This window comes from Cebus imitator, unplaced genomic scaffold (genome assembly GCF_001604975.1).
Source record: "Cebus imitator isolate Cc_AM_T3 unplaced genomic scaffold, Cebus_imitator-1.0 Scaffold376, whole genome shotgun sequence".
NCBI classification, from domain to species: Eukaryota; Metazoa; Chordata; class Mammalia; order Primates; family Cebidae; genus Cebus; species Cebus imitator.
The window spans coordinates 5,667-18,977 of record NW_016107691.1 but is presented as its reverse complement, the minus strand read 5'-3'; the positions used below and the strand labels follow the sequence as shown (position 1 = coordinate 18,977).

The 13,311-nt window shown below is 49.2% G+C and overlaps 1 protein-coding gene across 1 annotated transcript in view; it reads left to right on the top strand.

Moving 5' to 3' along the window:
* MCM2 (minichromosome maintenance complex component 2) overlaps positions 1-13,037 on the top strand; it is a 25,576-nt gene extending 12,539 nt beyond the window's left edge. The window contains exons 9-16 of the mRNA XM_017507492.2: positions 6,145-6,238; positions 7,828-8,078; positions 8,237-8,363; positions 8,912-9,024; positions 9,928-10,179; positions 11,288-11,470; positions 11,659-11,814; positions 12,261-13,037. Coding sequence (XP_017362981.1) covers positions 6,145-6,238; positions 7,828-8,078; positions 8,237-8,363; positions 8,912-9,024; positions 9,928-10,179; positions 11,288-11,470; positions 11,659-11,814; positions 12,261-12,371 — 1,287 coding nt within the window. The 3' untranslated portion in view covers positions 12,372-13,037. The remainder of the gene's footprint in view (positions 1-6,144; positions 6,239-7,827; positions 8,079-8,236; positions 8,364-8,911; positions 9,025-9,927; positions 10,180-11,287; positions 11,471-11,658; positions 11,815-12,260) is intronic.
* Positions 13,038-13,311: the final 274 nt, after the last annotated feature.

Genomic DNA, 13,311 nt, shown 5'->3' with positions numbered 1-13,311 from the left:
TTTTTGAGATGGAGTCTTGCTCTGTCACCCAGGCTGGAGTACAGTGGTGTGATCTTGGCTCACTGCAACCTCTGCCTCCTGGGTTCAAGCAATTCTTGTGCCTCAGCCTCTGGAGTAGCTGGTATTACAGGCACGCACCATCACAATTGACCAGTTTTTGCATTTTTAGTAGAGACGGGGTTTCACCATGTTGGCTAGGCTGGTGTTGAACCTCTGACCACGCTTGCCTTGGACTCCCAAAGTGTTGGGATTACAGGCATGAGCCACTGCACTTGGCCTTCAGATCAACTTGAAGTTCGGTTTTTAATGCAGAGCAGTTTAGCTCACCCTTTAGCCTCCCCTCTTCTGCTGCCCTCTGGCAACATAAAATTCAGATCCCATTTGGCTTATTCAACAAACTGGGTAATTTCCTTCTGATATGTAAGCCCCACCATGGACAGGAGCCATCACTGGCTTAATCACCTCTGTCCCCAGAGCCTGGCTGCAAGAGGAATGGATGCTGGGGTGAGGAGAGCTGCGTCCAGGCTGCAGGCAAGCTGACTGGTTGTTTTGGTTGTTTCTCTCCATCCACCTTCTCCTGAAGCCTGTGGAGCCTCCTTCTGGGTTCCTCTGTGGCATGGCCATAGTTGCCCCTTCCTTGTCCTCCTTACCTGTCACATTTACCCTTGTCTGCCTGCCACTTAATATTCCTACACATGCATGGTTTGTTTCCTTTCTTTACTCCCTGAGGCGTGTTCTCCAAGTAGGCAGGGTACTTTTGTGTCTCAGTTCCTTTTCACAAGTGTATTATTATGTGGCTTTGCATCTACCGTGAGAAACTGCTGCAGGCTAGACAGTGAATCCAGTAGGAGTGAAGCATCCAGTGTTTGTGGGCTTATACGTTACTGTAATTGCTCAGGAAAGCTCCAGAAATGCATCCGGGCAGAGGTTGGTATTGGTTCCAGTTCCTCCTCAGTTCTTGGCCATCTGAGGTTGGTATTGGTTCCAGTTCCTCCTCAGTTCTTGGCCATCTAACCTAGGGATTCCCATAGGAGAGGTGGGTGTTTCTCAGCCTCAGGAGGACAGGAGCTTTAGTTCAGCCAACACACATTCATTCCTGGAAGACCTCCTAGGGCCAAGTTCTGGGGATACAGTGGTGGGTAAGTCAGACATGACCCTTGCCCTCAGAGCTCATATTTTACTAGGGATCCCAATAATAGGAAAGAGACAAGATCTTTTCATGTAGTTTTACACGCGAGGAAGACAGTCACACAGACAAAGAAAGCCAGGACCTCCCAGCCTTCTACCCTTACTACAGAGGCTTATGAGTGCTACCATAGTGGACACCTTTGCAGAATCTCATCCAAGTGTTTGAGGCGATTTCTGCAGGCCTGGGTGGGCTTAGTCCTGCTGGGGTCTTGCAGTCCCTAAGCAGTCAGGCCACCTGTGTCCTACATGCTTATGTGTGTCTGTGCCCACCATGCTGAACGAACTGTGTGCTTCAGGAACACTCTTCTGGTACCTTCTCCCCCTTTGCTGTGAGGTTCAGCCACTGATCTCCCACTCTGTTGATTGAAGAGGTGAGAGACCCGTAGGTGAGTGTGTGGTGGGCATGGCATGCCTGGGCACTAATACAGCATCTGCCCAGGCCATCCACATGTGCCTCTGGAGCCCCAGCTTCCAGAATGACTTGTTCCCCAAACGGAGGCATCCCTGCCCCATTCTCTTGCCTTGATGCCTGCTATTTGTGTCTGCCTTAAGCACCTTCCTCCCTCACTTGTCCCCAGATGACTTCTGGCTTCTGCAGATTCCACCTCCAGCAGGAATTCCTGCAGGCTTCTGCAGCTGACTTTCGTATTGGTTTTTATTTTGAGTTAGTTATCATCCTTGAGGAATCAGGAGACTTCATATAGAAATCCAAGTGCCTGGGGTTTTTTTTTTGAGACAGAGTTTCGTTCTTGTTGCCCAGCCTGGAGTGCGATGGCGTGATCTCGGCTCACTGCAACCTCCGCCTCCTGGGTTCAAGGGATTCTCCTGCCTCGGCCTCCCAAGTAGCTGGCATTACAGGTGTATACCAACCAAGCCCATCTAATTTTTTTTGTTTTGTTTTCTTTCTTTTTTTTTTTTTTGAGACGGAGTTTTGCTCTTGTTACCCAGGCTGAAGTGCAGTGGCGCGATTTCGGCTCACCGCAACCTCCGCCTCCTGGGTTCAGGCAATTCTCCTGCCCCTACCTCCTGAGTAGCTGGGATTACAGGCACGCGCCACCATCCCCAGCTAATGTTTTGTATTTTTAGTAGAGACGGGGTTTCACCATGTTGACCAGGATGGCCTCGATCTCTTGACCTCGTGATCCACCCGCCTCGGCCTCCCAAAGTGCTGGGATTACAGGCTTGAGCCACCGCGTCCGGCTTTAATTTTGTATTTTTAATAGAGATGGGGTTTCTCCATGTTGGTCAGGCTGGTCTCAAACTCCTGACCTCAAGTGATCCGCCTGCCTCAGCCTCCCAAAGTGCTGGGATTACAGGCATCAGCCACCGTGCCTGGCAATGCCTGGGTTTTTGAAAATCCAAGATCTGTGGGTGCTGGCTCTGTTCCTCTCTGGTAACACTGACGAAGCCGAGGCATAGCTGCCCTTGCAGGCGGGACCTGTGGCCCCGGCTTTGCCCCCTCCCCTACTCTGTCAAGTTTCACGGCCCTGCCTGCCTTCCATGGGCCCTGGACACTGGCCTAATCCCTTATCTTAAAAAATGAGAGGATGAGAGGAAACACTCATAGTTGTTATAAAGATCAAATAAATTAGTGTATATAAAGTACTTGGCTGTTGGTGAGTGCTCAGTATCTAGCAGTTACTGCACATGGCTGCAAATGTTAAACTATTTGTACAAAAACTGGATGGGAGAGCCTGTGATAGGCCTGCAGAAAGCATAAGCAGCCAGTAGGTAGGATGAAAATAGATTTGAGCCTGGCGCTTTAGGTATTTTACATACATTATCTCAGACTCACAGTACCCATGCAGGTGGGTGCTTTCTCTCCCTTTGCTGGGTAGAGCTCACAGTACCCACTCAGGTGGGCACTATATCTCTGCTGGGTGTGGGGACTGAGGCATACTAGGAGCCAGAGCACCTAGAGCCATGAGGAACATGAGCTTCAGATTTAGATGCATCTGAGGTTGAGTCTTGCCTCTCTAGGAGAAAATGGTTTGACCTAAGCCTTGGTTGCCTCTGTAAGACGGAGAGAAACAAGGTTATTATGAGGATTACATGAGATAATTCATGGAAAGTGCTTTTATTCTCTGGCAGGTCTGGGATTTTATTCTGCCACACTTTCCAGCCATTAAATTAGCCTGTTACTCCTGGAGTAACTGGGTTAGCAGCAGAAGGCACAGCAGGCAGTGGAGGCATTCGCACATTTGCTCTCCTTGTCCTCCTGTCCCACGGGGAGGTCCCCTGGATGCAGTGTTGCTTTACAGGAGCGGGACTGAGTTGGGCAGTCTGTACTGCATAGCAAGCAGGAAACTTGACCCTGGAGGAAGACGTTACCTCATCCTGCAAGGTTGCTCATTACAAAAACTACCCCGGGGGAATGAGTTGAGTTGAGAGAAGTCAAGGACCGGCAGTCTTAGCACATCCAGCATGAGGTGTGTCGGGCGTGAGAAGTCCATGGAGGGGTCTGCTCAGCATCCCCAGCACAAAGTAAGGGTTTCATAAGGGAGTCAATATACTTACTGAGCACTTAGTATCTGCTTGGTACTGTCTGGGTGATTTCTGCATAGCAACAGTTCTATGAGGTAGGCTTCATCTCTACCCGTTTTACTGATGAATAAACTGAGGCACAAGAGGTTAGATAAGTTGGCCACAGTCACATAGCAAGTGGCAGAGTCAGCAGTCTGGCTTGAGTCCATGCTCGCAGTGACTGTATTGTGCCAATGGTTTGTGAGTTCATTTGGTTATTGTGAGTTCCATGGGCACTCTGTGTAGCATAAAGCCTGGCCCACATTTTAAAACATTGTTACAGAAAGTTTCAAACAGGTATGTGGAATGGTGTAATGAACTCTTTGTCTTAGTCCATTTTCTACTGCTACAATGGAATACCATAGACCGGGTAACTTATAATGAACAGAAATTTATGGGCTAATGGTTCTGGAGGCTGGGCACTCCAAAATTGAGGGCTGGCATCTGCTGAGGGCCTCCTTGCTAGGTCATCCCATGGCAAAAAGGTGAGAGTTTTAAAGAGACAGAGTGGGAGTCCAGAGGGGACCAGACTCATCCTTTTACAAGGTACTTACTCCCTGGATAGCAGTGCTTTTATCCTCCATTTATGAGAGCAGAACCCTCATGGCCTGGTCCCAACTTCTAATACTGTTAAATGGCGGACTAAGATTCCAACACATGCTTTATACATTCAAACCATAGCACTCTACCCAGACTTCACAGCTGTCACAGTCACAGCCAATCGTGCTTTCTTAATGTACCACCCATTCACCCCTAGTATATTTCAAGGCAAATTCTAGGCATGCCATTTTTTTCTGTAACTATATCAGTATGTATATGAAAAATAAAAGGCTCTTTTTGAATAAACCTAACCACAATGCCATTATCTCACCTTAAGAGATAATTAACAATTCCTTAATATTCAATATTCTGTTGGTGTTCACATTTCCCTGATTATCTTATCCCTTCCCTCTGTTTTTTACAGTTTCTTGGAGTCATTATCCAAATAAGGTCCATAAATTGTGATTGGTTGATCTCTCTTAAGTCTCCTAATCTTTAGGTCTTTTCTCCATCTCTTTTTTCCTTGTAATTTTTTGTGGAAGAAACTGGGTCATTTGTCCTGTTGAGCCTTGCAGTCGAGATGTTGCTAATTATGTCCTCATTGGACACATGCCTCTGTCACCTGTGTTTTCTGTAATTTGGCAGTCAGGCACTGAAGCCTAGCCTAATAAATGCTTGTTTTCTTTGACTTACTAGTTTTAAAAATAATGAATTGGTTCTCAAGTGACCCAGTTAATTTTACAGATTAATGGGCCCATGTGGCATTGAGGTTTCCATGCTTCAGGTGTCATCCCTATGATGCTCAAGTATCCCATTTTTGCCAGCTCAAACCTATTCATGGTGGCTCCTGAGTTCTGTTGACATGACCTTGGTTGTCTTTGAGGGTTTTTTTGCTTTCTGGTAGAAGATATTGCAGGCTCCTCTTGTACATTTCCTGCCCCATACCTGGAGTGGGACATTTCTCCAAGAAGCCCTGTGGGAAGCGTTACTTCCTTTCAGAGGGAGATAGTAGTTAGAGACCTCTCTAAAGCGGCATGAATGTGGTCGTCGTTTAGGCAGGACACTCAGGATGCAGTCTGGCGGGGGGGGGGGGGGGGTGTCTCCCCCCAACCTTCGGGGCTGATTTTCCTGTCCTAGTGCCCTCTCCCTGGGGGGCCCAGTGCTTTTTGAGCTCCTTTGTCCTGTAATGATGGAAGGTTATGGGCGAGCCCACTGCAGGGGGTATGAAGGTTGAGAGTCATCAAAGCACAGCTGTGCTGCAGGTGGATTTGGAAGCAGCCTACTACAAGCAAGAAATGTCTTTGATGTCTCTGATTCTATCTTTAAAATTCATGCAGATTTTGCTCTCTCCCTGTCTCTTTCTCTCACACACATACTGAAATAGAAATGTTCCAGTGACTCACCAGTTGGAATTACTTGACTTCCTGGTGGATGAATCTCCCAGATGTGCCACATTGATTGCATTGACCAGGCACGCACTTGGCATGAACTGTCGAATTTGTGTTCACCCTTCTGTGAGTTGAGTGTTGCCATCTCTCTTTTCCATATAAGGAAACCGAGGCTTGGAGTAGGCCAGTGCCATGACAGGCCTACTTCTGGTCTCTTTTCTGCTCTTGGTCTGTGATCTTGGGAAAGGCCTTTCTGAAATATGTCAAGATTAGGAGTTCAGGTGTCAGTTCTAAGCTCTAAAGTTCTGTGATTCATGAGAAGAGCCAACTAATGAAAAGCTTTAGAGTCAGGCAGGGCTTGATACCAGGGCCCAATGCAGTTGCAGCAACTGTGGAAGTGGGTGTCTTTGAGCTGGGGATGACCCAGTTCCCTGATGCCAGAGCATGTGAGTGACCTATTCTGAGCATCTATTCCCATTCCCATCGCTCTCCCTCCCTTTCTCAGATCTTTGCCAGCATTGCTCCTTCCATCTATGGGCATGAAGACATCAAGAGAGGCCTGGCTCTGGCCCTGTTTGGAGGGGAGCCCAAAAACCCAGGTGAGCACCCACCTTTCCTCTTCAGAGATGTTAGCAGCTTTCTCTTCAGGGAGCAAACATTCAAAGTACACAGTGTTTTTAAAGCCTGGGTGCTGGGGAGAAAGAATGCATTAAAAGATGGTCAGGCTGGGCGAGACTCGTTCTTCAAGGGAAAAGGTGGCCCTGAGTTGGGCATCCTGGGTGTCAGTCTGTTGGGGATACAGTGTTTGTCTGCTTTTGTGATTTAAGCAAATGTGTCTTTGCTTCTCTTCTATTTAAAAAATGTTCTGTCTTTTGAAAAACTGTTGTTCTGGGTTTTTGTGTGTTTTTTTTTGTTTTTGTTTTTGTTTTTTTTTGGGAGATGGAGTTTTGCTCTTGTCCAGGCTGGAGTGCATTGGCATGATATTGGCTCACCGCAATTGCTGCCTCCCAGGTTCAAGTGATTCTCCTACCTCAGCCTCCCGAGTAGCTGGGATTACAGGCATGGACCACCATGCCCGGCTAATTTTGTGTTTTTAGTAGAGACGGGGTTTCCCCATGTTGGTCAGTCTGGTCTCAAACTCCCGACCTCAGGTGATCTGCCCGCCTCAGCCTCCCAGAGTGTTGGGATTACAGGTGTGAGCCACCACACCCAGCTTAAAAAACTTTGAAGTACAGAAATGATATTGTCACATGAGTATGTATTTATATTATACTTATAAAGCACTAGAAGTCATAGGTAAGACTGATCTCACCATTGACCTCCCCTTCTCATCCTGGTCCTTCTCTTTGTGGCCATTTACAATTACACGGCAAACACAGGGTTTTGTGACTACACACATTTAGGTGTACAAGCGCAGCATCCTCTGCATGCCCAGCGTAGCCTGCTAAGCTCTCCCACTCAGTGCCAAGTTGGGGCATCTTTTTGTGTTAGTGCATACAGAGCAAGTGCATTCTTTTAAATGACTGTATCATGCCACTGGATAGCGCAGTTTATTCAGCCCTCTGTTTTTTTTTTTTTTTTTTTTTTTTTTTTTTTTTTTTTGTCTTTTTTTTTTTTTTTTTTTTTTTTTTTTTTTGAGACGGAGTTTCGCTCTTGTTACCCAGGCTGGAGTGCAATGGCGCGATCTCGGCTCACCGCAACCTCCGCCTCCTGGGTTCAGGCAATTCTCCTGCCTCAGCCTCCTGAGTAGCTGGGATTACAGGCACGCGCCACCATGCCCAGCTAATTTTTTGTATTTTTAGTAGAGACGGGGTTTCACCATGTTGACCAGGATGGTCTCGATCTGTTGACCTCGTGATCCACCCGCCTCGGCCTCCCAAAGTGCTGGGATTACAGGCTTGAGCCACCGCGCCCAGCCTCAGCCCTCTGTTTGGAGAACACTTAGATTGTTTCTGGTATTTCACATTCTCGGAGGATGTCTCGTGTGAACCTCCTCTGCACCCATGCGTCTTTTCCTGGGAGTGCCCACAGTGGGACTGCATGGCATAGAGCACCGTATCCCTTTTTAGAGGGACTGTGCCTTACCATTCCTAACAAGTAGGTTGAGGAATTGGTGAGGGCTGCAACTGTGCCCTTCTCCCCCTCACTTCCCACTCTCCCCCTCCCCGCTTCGCGTCGTCCCCTCCAGGTGGCAAGCACAAGGTACGTGGTGATATCAATGTGCTTTTGTGCGGAGACCCTGGCACAGCGAAGTCGCAGTTTCTCAAGTATATCGAGAAAGTGTCCAGCCGAGCCATCTTCACCACTGGCCAGGGGGCTTCGGCTGTGGGCCTCACGGCTTATGTCCAGCGGCACCCTGTCAGCAGGGAGTGGACCTTGGAGGCTGGGGCCCTCGTTCTGGCTGACCGAGGAGTGTGTCTCATCGATGAATTTGACAAGGTTGGTCCCTAGTTGACGAAGGCTGATGGGACTCAGGGTATGTGTGGGCTTGGGCCTTAGTGAGGGGAACGTTGTTAATGGGGTGCGTTGGGACCTCATCGGAGACTTAGTGGTAGGGACACAGACCATGCTAAGGGACGGGCATTTTAATCTTGTAGATGAATGACCAGGACAGAACTAGCATCCACGAGGCCATGGAGCAACAGAGCATCTCCATCTCGAAGGCCGGCATCATCACCTCCCTCCAGGCTCGCTGCACCGTCATTGCTGCCGCCAACCCCATAGGTACAGCAGGCACCCTGGCTGCTGGGGCTCAGGTGGGGCACAGGGAGGTCCTGCCTGCTTGAATCGGGAGCCCATGGGATCCCCAGGAGCCAACCTAAGGAAGTCATTGAGCAGCAGAAAGTTCCCCTCTTCTGCGTATGCTGTGAGAGTGGGGAACAATGAAAGTGGGACCCGGGACATCTGATTTTCCTGTCAAGCCATGTTCCTAGATCCATCTTGGATGTTCTCAGAAGGCCAGTGCCCCTCCAGCCGGGATGGAATTGGTTGTTGGTCTTAGCAGCAAATGCTTAGAGAACCCAGACTCTGTCACCTGCTATGTTCTTGGTTTTTTCTCCATGGGAAGCAGTGATGCCTTCTGTCTAAATTAGGCTATTTTTGGGCATTGCTTGGGTAAGCTCTTTGCTGTCTCAGACAGCGAATGCTGAGTACCCACCCATGTCTTCCTCTTCCACTGCCCTCATCCCCTTCTGCCATCAAAGTGACTTGGGGTCGCAGAGATGGGAAGATGGGGCAATGCACTCTGACCGAGAGGCTCCCCTGTGTTTTAGGAGGCCGCTACGACCCCTCGCTGACCTTCTCCGAGAACGTGGACCTCACAGAGCCCATCATCTCACGCTTCGACATCCTGTGTGTGGTGAGGGACACTGTGGACCCAGTCCAGGTACAGCTTGCATGTGCCTATCTGGGGACCTCGGGTGAGGCTCCCCTCAGGTGGGGTTTTACGGTGTGCCCCCAGCACAGGATGGTGCTGCAGGGGTCGTAGCCTATTTTCTAGGCTTGTTCCCTCAGTCTCTTATGTCCAGAAGCCACCCTGATTTCTCTTTCCTTCACAGCACCCCCACTCCCCCACCCACCCAGCAATCCACCAAATCTTGTCCCAACTCCTGAGCCTGCCTACCTCCCTCACTTCTGCCTCTGACCTGAGGCACTGCCATTGTCTGAATTGGCCTCCTGGCACCCATGTGGACTGTCTTCCAGTTGAAGACATAAATCAGATCAGCCCCATCTTTAACAGCTGCTCAAGGCTTTCTGCTGTCATCAGAATAGAATCACAGTCCTCCCCTCCGGCCCGCCTCTGCCATCTCTGTAGCTACCAACTCCTCGCTCCCTTCCCTCACCTGCACCTGCCTTTCTCTATCTCAAAAGGGCTGAGACCTTGTTCCTGGCAGGCACTCTCTCACACTGTCATGTGACTTGGATTTTGTCATCGTCATCTCAGTTTCCTGTCCTTCAGGGAAGGGCTTTGCCAGGCACCCTTAGCTAGAGGCGTCCCCTTGGTCCCTTGATCCCATAACCCTATTTTTCTTCTGAGCATTACTTTCCATAATTAATTTTTAAGATTATTTGTCTCTTGCCCCCTTGTGGAGGTGAGCCCTGTGGGGGCTCTGTCACTTGTCTGGTTTGCCCCCCACACCCAGAACTGCCTGACACATGGTCAGTGTAGTCAGTCTTGTTGAAAGAGCATTGCCCTCGTAGGGCACACACGCAATTCTTCTCCAACCGCTGACCTCCCGAAGGCTCTGCACACCCACAGTCAGACCCACTCTCTCATGTCTTGTCTTAGGATGAGATGCTGGCCCGCTTTGTGGTGGGCAGCCATGTCAGACACCACCCCAGCAACAAGGAGGAGGAAGGGCTGGTCAACGGCAGCACCTCTGAGCCCACCATGCCCAATACGTATGGCGTGGAGCCCCTGCCCCAGGAGGTTCTGAAGAAGTACATCATCTACGCCAAGGAGAGGGTTCATCCAAAGCTCAACCAGATGGACCAGGACAAGGTGGCCAAGATGTACAGTGACCTGAGGAAAGAGTCTATGGTGAGAGCCCAGGCAGAGCTGGGAGGTGCAGTCTGAGCCTTCTGACCAATGCAGCAGGGGAAGTGGTCAGTCAGGCCAAAAGGTGCCGGGGCGGTGGTAGGGGTGGGCATAAAAAAAAATGAAGGTTGGATACAGTGGTTCATGCCTGTAATCCCAGCACTTTGGGAGGCCAAGGCAGGAAGATTGCTTGAGGTGAGCTCAAGACCAGCCTGGGCAACATAGTGAGGCTCATTGTTCACAAAAAATGTTCTAAAACTTAACTGGGCCTGGTGGTGTGTGCCTATAGTCCCAGCTACTCAGGAGGCTAAGGAAGGAGGATCACCTGAGCCCAGGAGTTCAAGGCTGCAGTAAGCTCTGAGGACACCACTGCACTTCAGCCTGGGTAATAGTGAGACCCTGTTTCAAAAAAAGATAGGTATTAATATATACCTTAACCATTTTGTTTTAGATGAAATTTAAATATGCAGTCATTTTTCTGTCTCTGTATAGGGCCAGAGCCTTAATTGTTGGTCTGCTTATTAAATTCCATATTGACTTTGTGTAAATTTCGCCCAAATGAACACAAGGTCTGGTTCATTCATAGTGGAGCAGAAGTTTAAAGGCAGCTTGCAAGCCATTGGAATGAAGAATCCTTGTAGATTGCTGTCTCAGCTACACCTAATCAACGCAGCAGCTTTTTAAAAATTTCTGTCTTTTTACCAAGTTTTTTCAGAGCATTCAATTTAGTTTTCCTAGAAACAACTACTTTTTTTTTTTTTTTTGCACTTACCTTGCCCTGGATTATTCAATATTTAGTGTGTGACAGTAACCAATACAGCTGGCCACAAATACAACATTCTCTGAGATGCACAGAAGTCAGCTAGTGGGAGCAGAATTGTGCAGGTATGATGGTGACAGGCTGTAAGCATGCAGCATCCACTGGCATCCTCCTGTTTCCAGGAGGGATAGGAAGTGTGCTTTTACTGGGCAGCGCAGTCAAGCATTGTGCATTTCTGCTGTGACACTGTCAGATGGGTCTTCGTAGCTTGGCTCCTAGGAGCGCCGCTGCTTTATCTTCCTTGCGTCTCTTTCCTGCTCATGGAAGACCTGACACTGTGCCCTTCTCCAGGCAACAGGCAGCATCCCCATCACAGTGCGGCACATCGAGTCCATGATCCGAATGGCAGAGGCCCACGCACGCATCCATCTGCGGGACTATGTGATAGAAGACGATGTCAACATGGCTATCCGCGTGATGCTGGAGAGCTTTATCGACACACAGAAGTTCAGCGTCATGCGCAGCATGCGCAAGGTGGGTGTGCACCAAGGCGGGAACCTGATGGGCAAGCTCAGCGAAGCAGGCCACATGTGGGTATCCAAGGCTCTGGCCTGGATGTGTCTCCGGGAGTGGCAGCCTGTCGGACCTGGCTGCTGGCACAGTGAGTAAAGGGGGCGTGGCAGGTGTGGAGCGGGTGTTTGACTGAGGCTTTTTTCCTGCAGACTTTTGCCCGCTACCTTTCATTCCGGCGTGACAACAATGAGCTGTTGCTCTTCATACTAAAGCAGTTAGTGGCAGAGCAGGTGACATATCAGCGCAACCGCTTTGGGGCCCAACAGGACACTATTGAGGTCCCTGAGAAGGACTTGGTGGATAAGGTATGGGCCCGGAAGGGAGTTGAGGGTCGAGGTTTGCTGACTTGGGAGCTGTCAGTCTCTTGATGGGGCTCTGTCATAGTGGATCATGAAATGGGTGGGCATTGGTTGACAGCCGTTTATTGAGTGCTTACAGTCTGTTGAGTCCAGTTTGTGCCTGAGGTCTGACAGCAGGGGAATGAGATGAGTCCTGTTACTGCCTTCCTGTTATACAGAGGTGAAGACAGTCACAGGGCAGCCAAGTAACTTATCCCAGTTCACACACACAGCTTGCAGAGTGAAGATTTGAAGCCCTGTCAGCCAGCCCCTTAATCGGCCTTTCCACCCCTGGATATTTTCCTCCCATAAATGGAGGTGGTGGTGTCTGATAGTGCACTGGAACTGGGGTGCTCTGGAAACGCACATATTCTCACACCACTGATGGCCCACTGGACATTTCCTCCTTGCAGGCTCGTCAGATCAACATCCACAACCTCTCTGCATTTTATGACAGTGAGCTCTTCAGGATGAATAAGTTCAGCCACGACCTGAAAAGGAAAATGATTCTGCAGCAATTCTGAGGCCCAAAGCCATCCAGTGATTCCCTGGGATTCTGGTTTGGGGCAGTCAGACTGTGTGGTCAGTGTCCTCTGTGCTTTATGGACACAAAACTGGACCACCTGGTGAACTCAAGATGCTAGGGCCAGGGCTTGTTGCAGGACCTCTGGCTGCACCTGGCACGACTGTTTCTCCAAGCCTTTCTGCTTCTCACCTCTGGGTGGGATACCTTGCCAGTGTGTCTTACCAGGTTGCAGAACATCTTGCCACCTCTGAGTGCTTTGTCTCCACTTGGTGCCTTGGATCAGAGCTGTTGATTTCAGGATGCCTACGTGTGATTTGGGAGACAACCTCCTTACGTGGATTTCAGGAGAACTGCTGCCCTCTTGGTATGAGTTTCATATCTAGGCTGCCTCTGCCTTTGGCCAGAGCGCAAGCTGAAGATGTTTGTAATCTTTTTCAGTTTCCTGTGGGTTTCTGTGCCCCTGTGGTGGAAGAGGGCACAACTGTGCCAGCAAGCGGTCTGGGCTTCTCAGTCGCAGGAGTCAGATGTGAGTTGTGTGGATTATCCACTTGCCACAATTATTGGCTGCTGTTAGTGCCTGTTTCCCCACTCTCTTATTTGTGCATTGTTTCTGTTTCTGTAGTTTTCATTTCTAATAAAGTTGAATAAAATATAAATGCTGGTATCTATCAGTTTCCATTCTGCTTTAATAAGTAACCTGGACTTACTCTCAGGGCCCTTTCCACCTTCTCCCTCTAGATTTCTGTAGGAGGTAGGTTGGATTTAAAAAGCTGTTTAGTTTGTGGATGTAGAGAAAGCAAAAATGATCTGAATCTCCTCATGGAACTTGGTTTGCAGTCACTGCCTCTGTGATACTGAAATGGAATCCATGGAAATCCTAGTTAGACATGCATGTTGAAGGACTAGAGATGGTGCAGCCCACCTCCCAATGGGGCAGT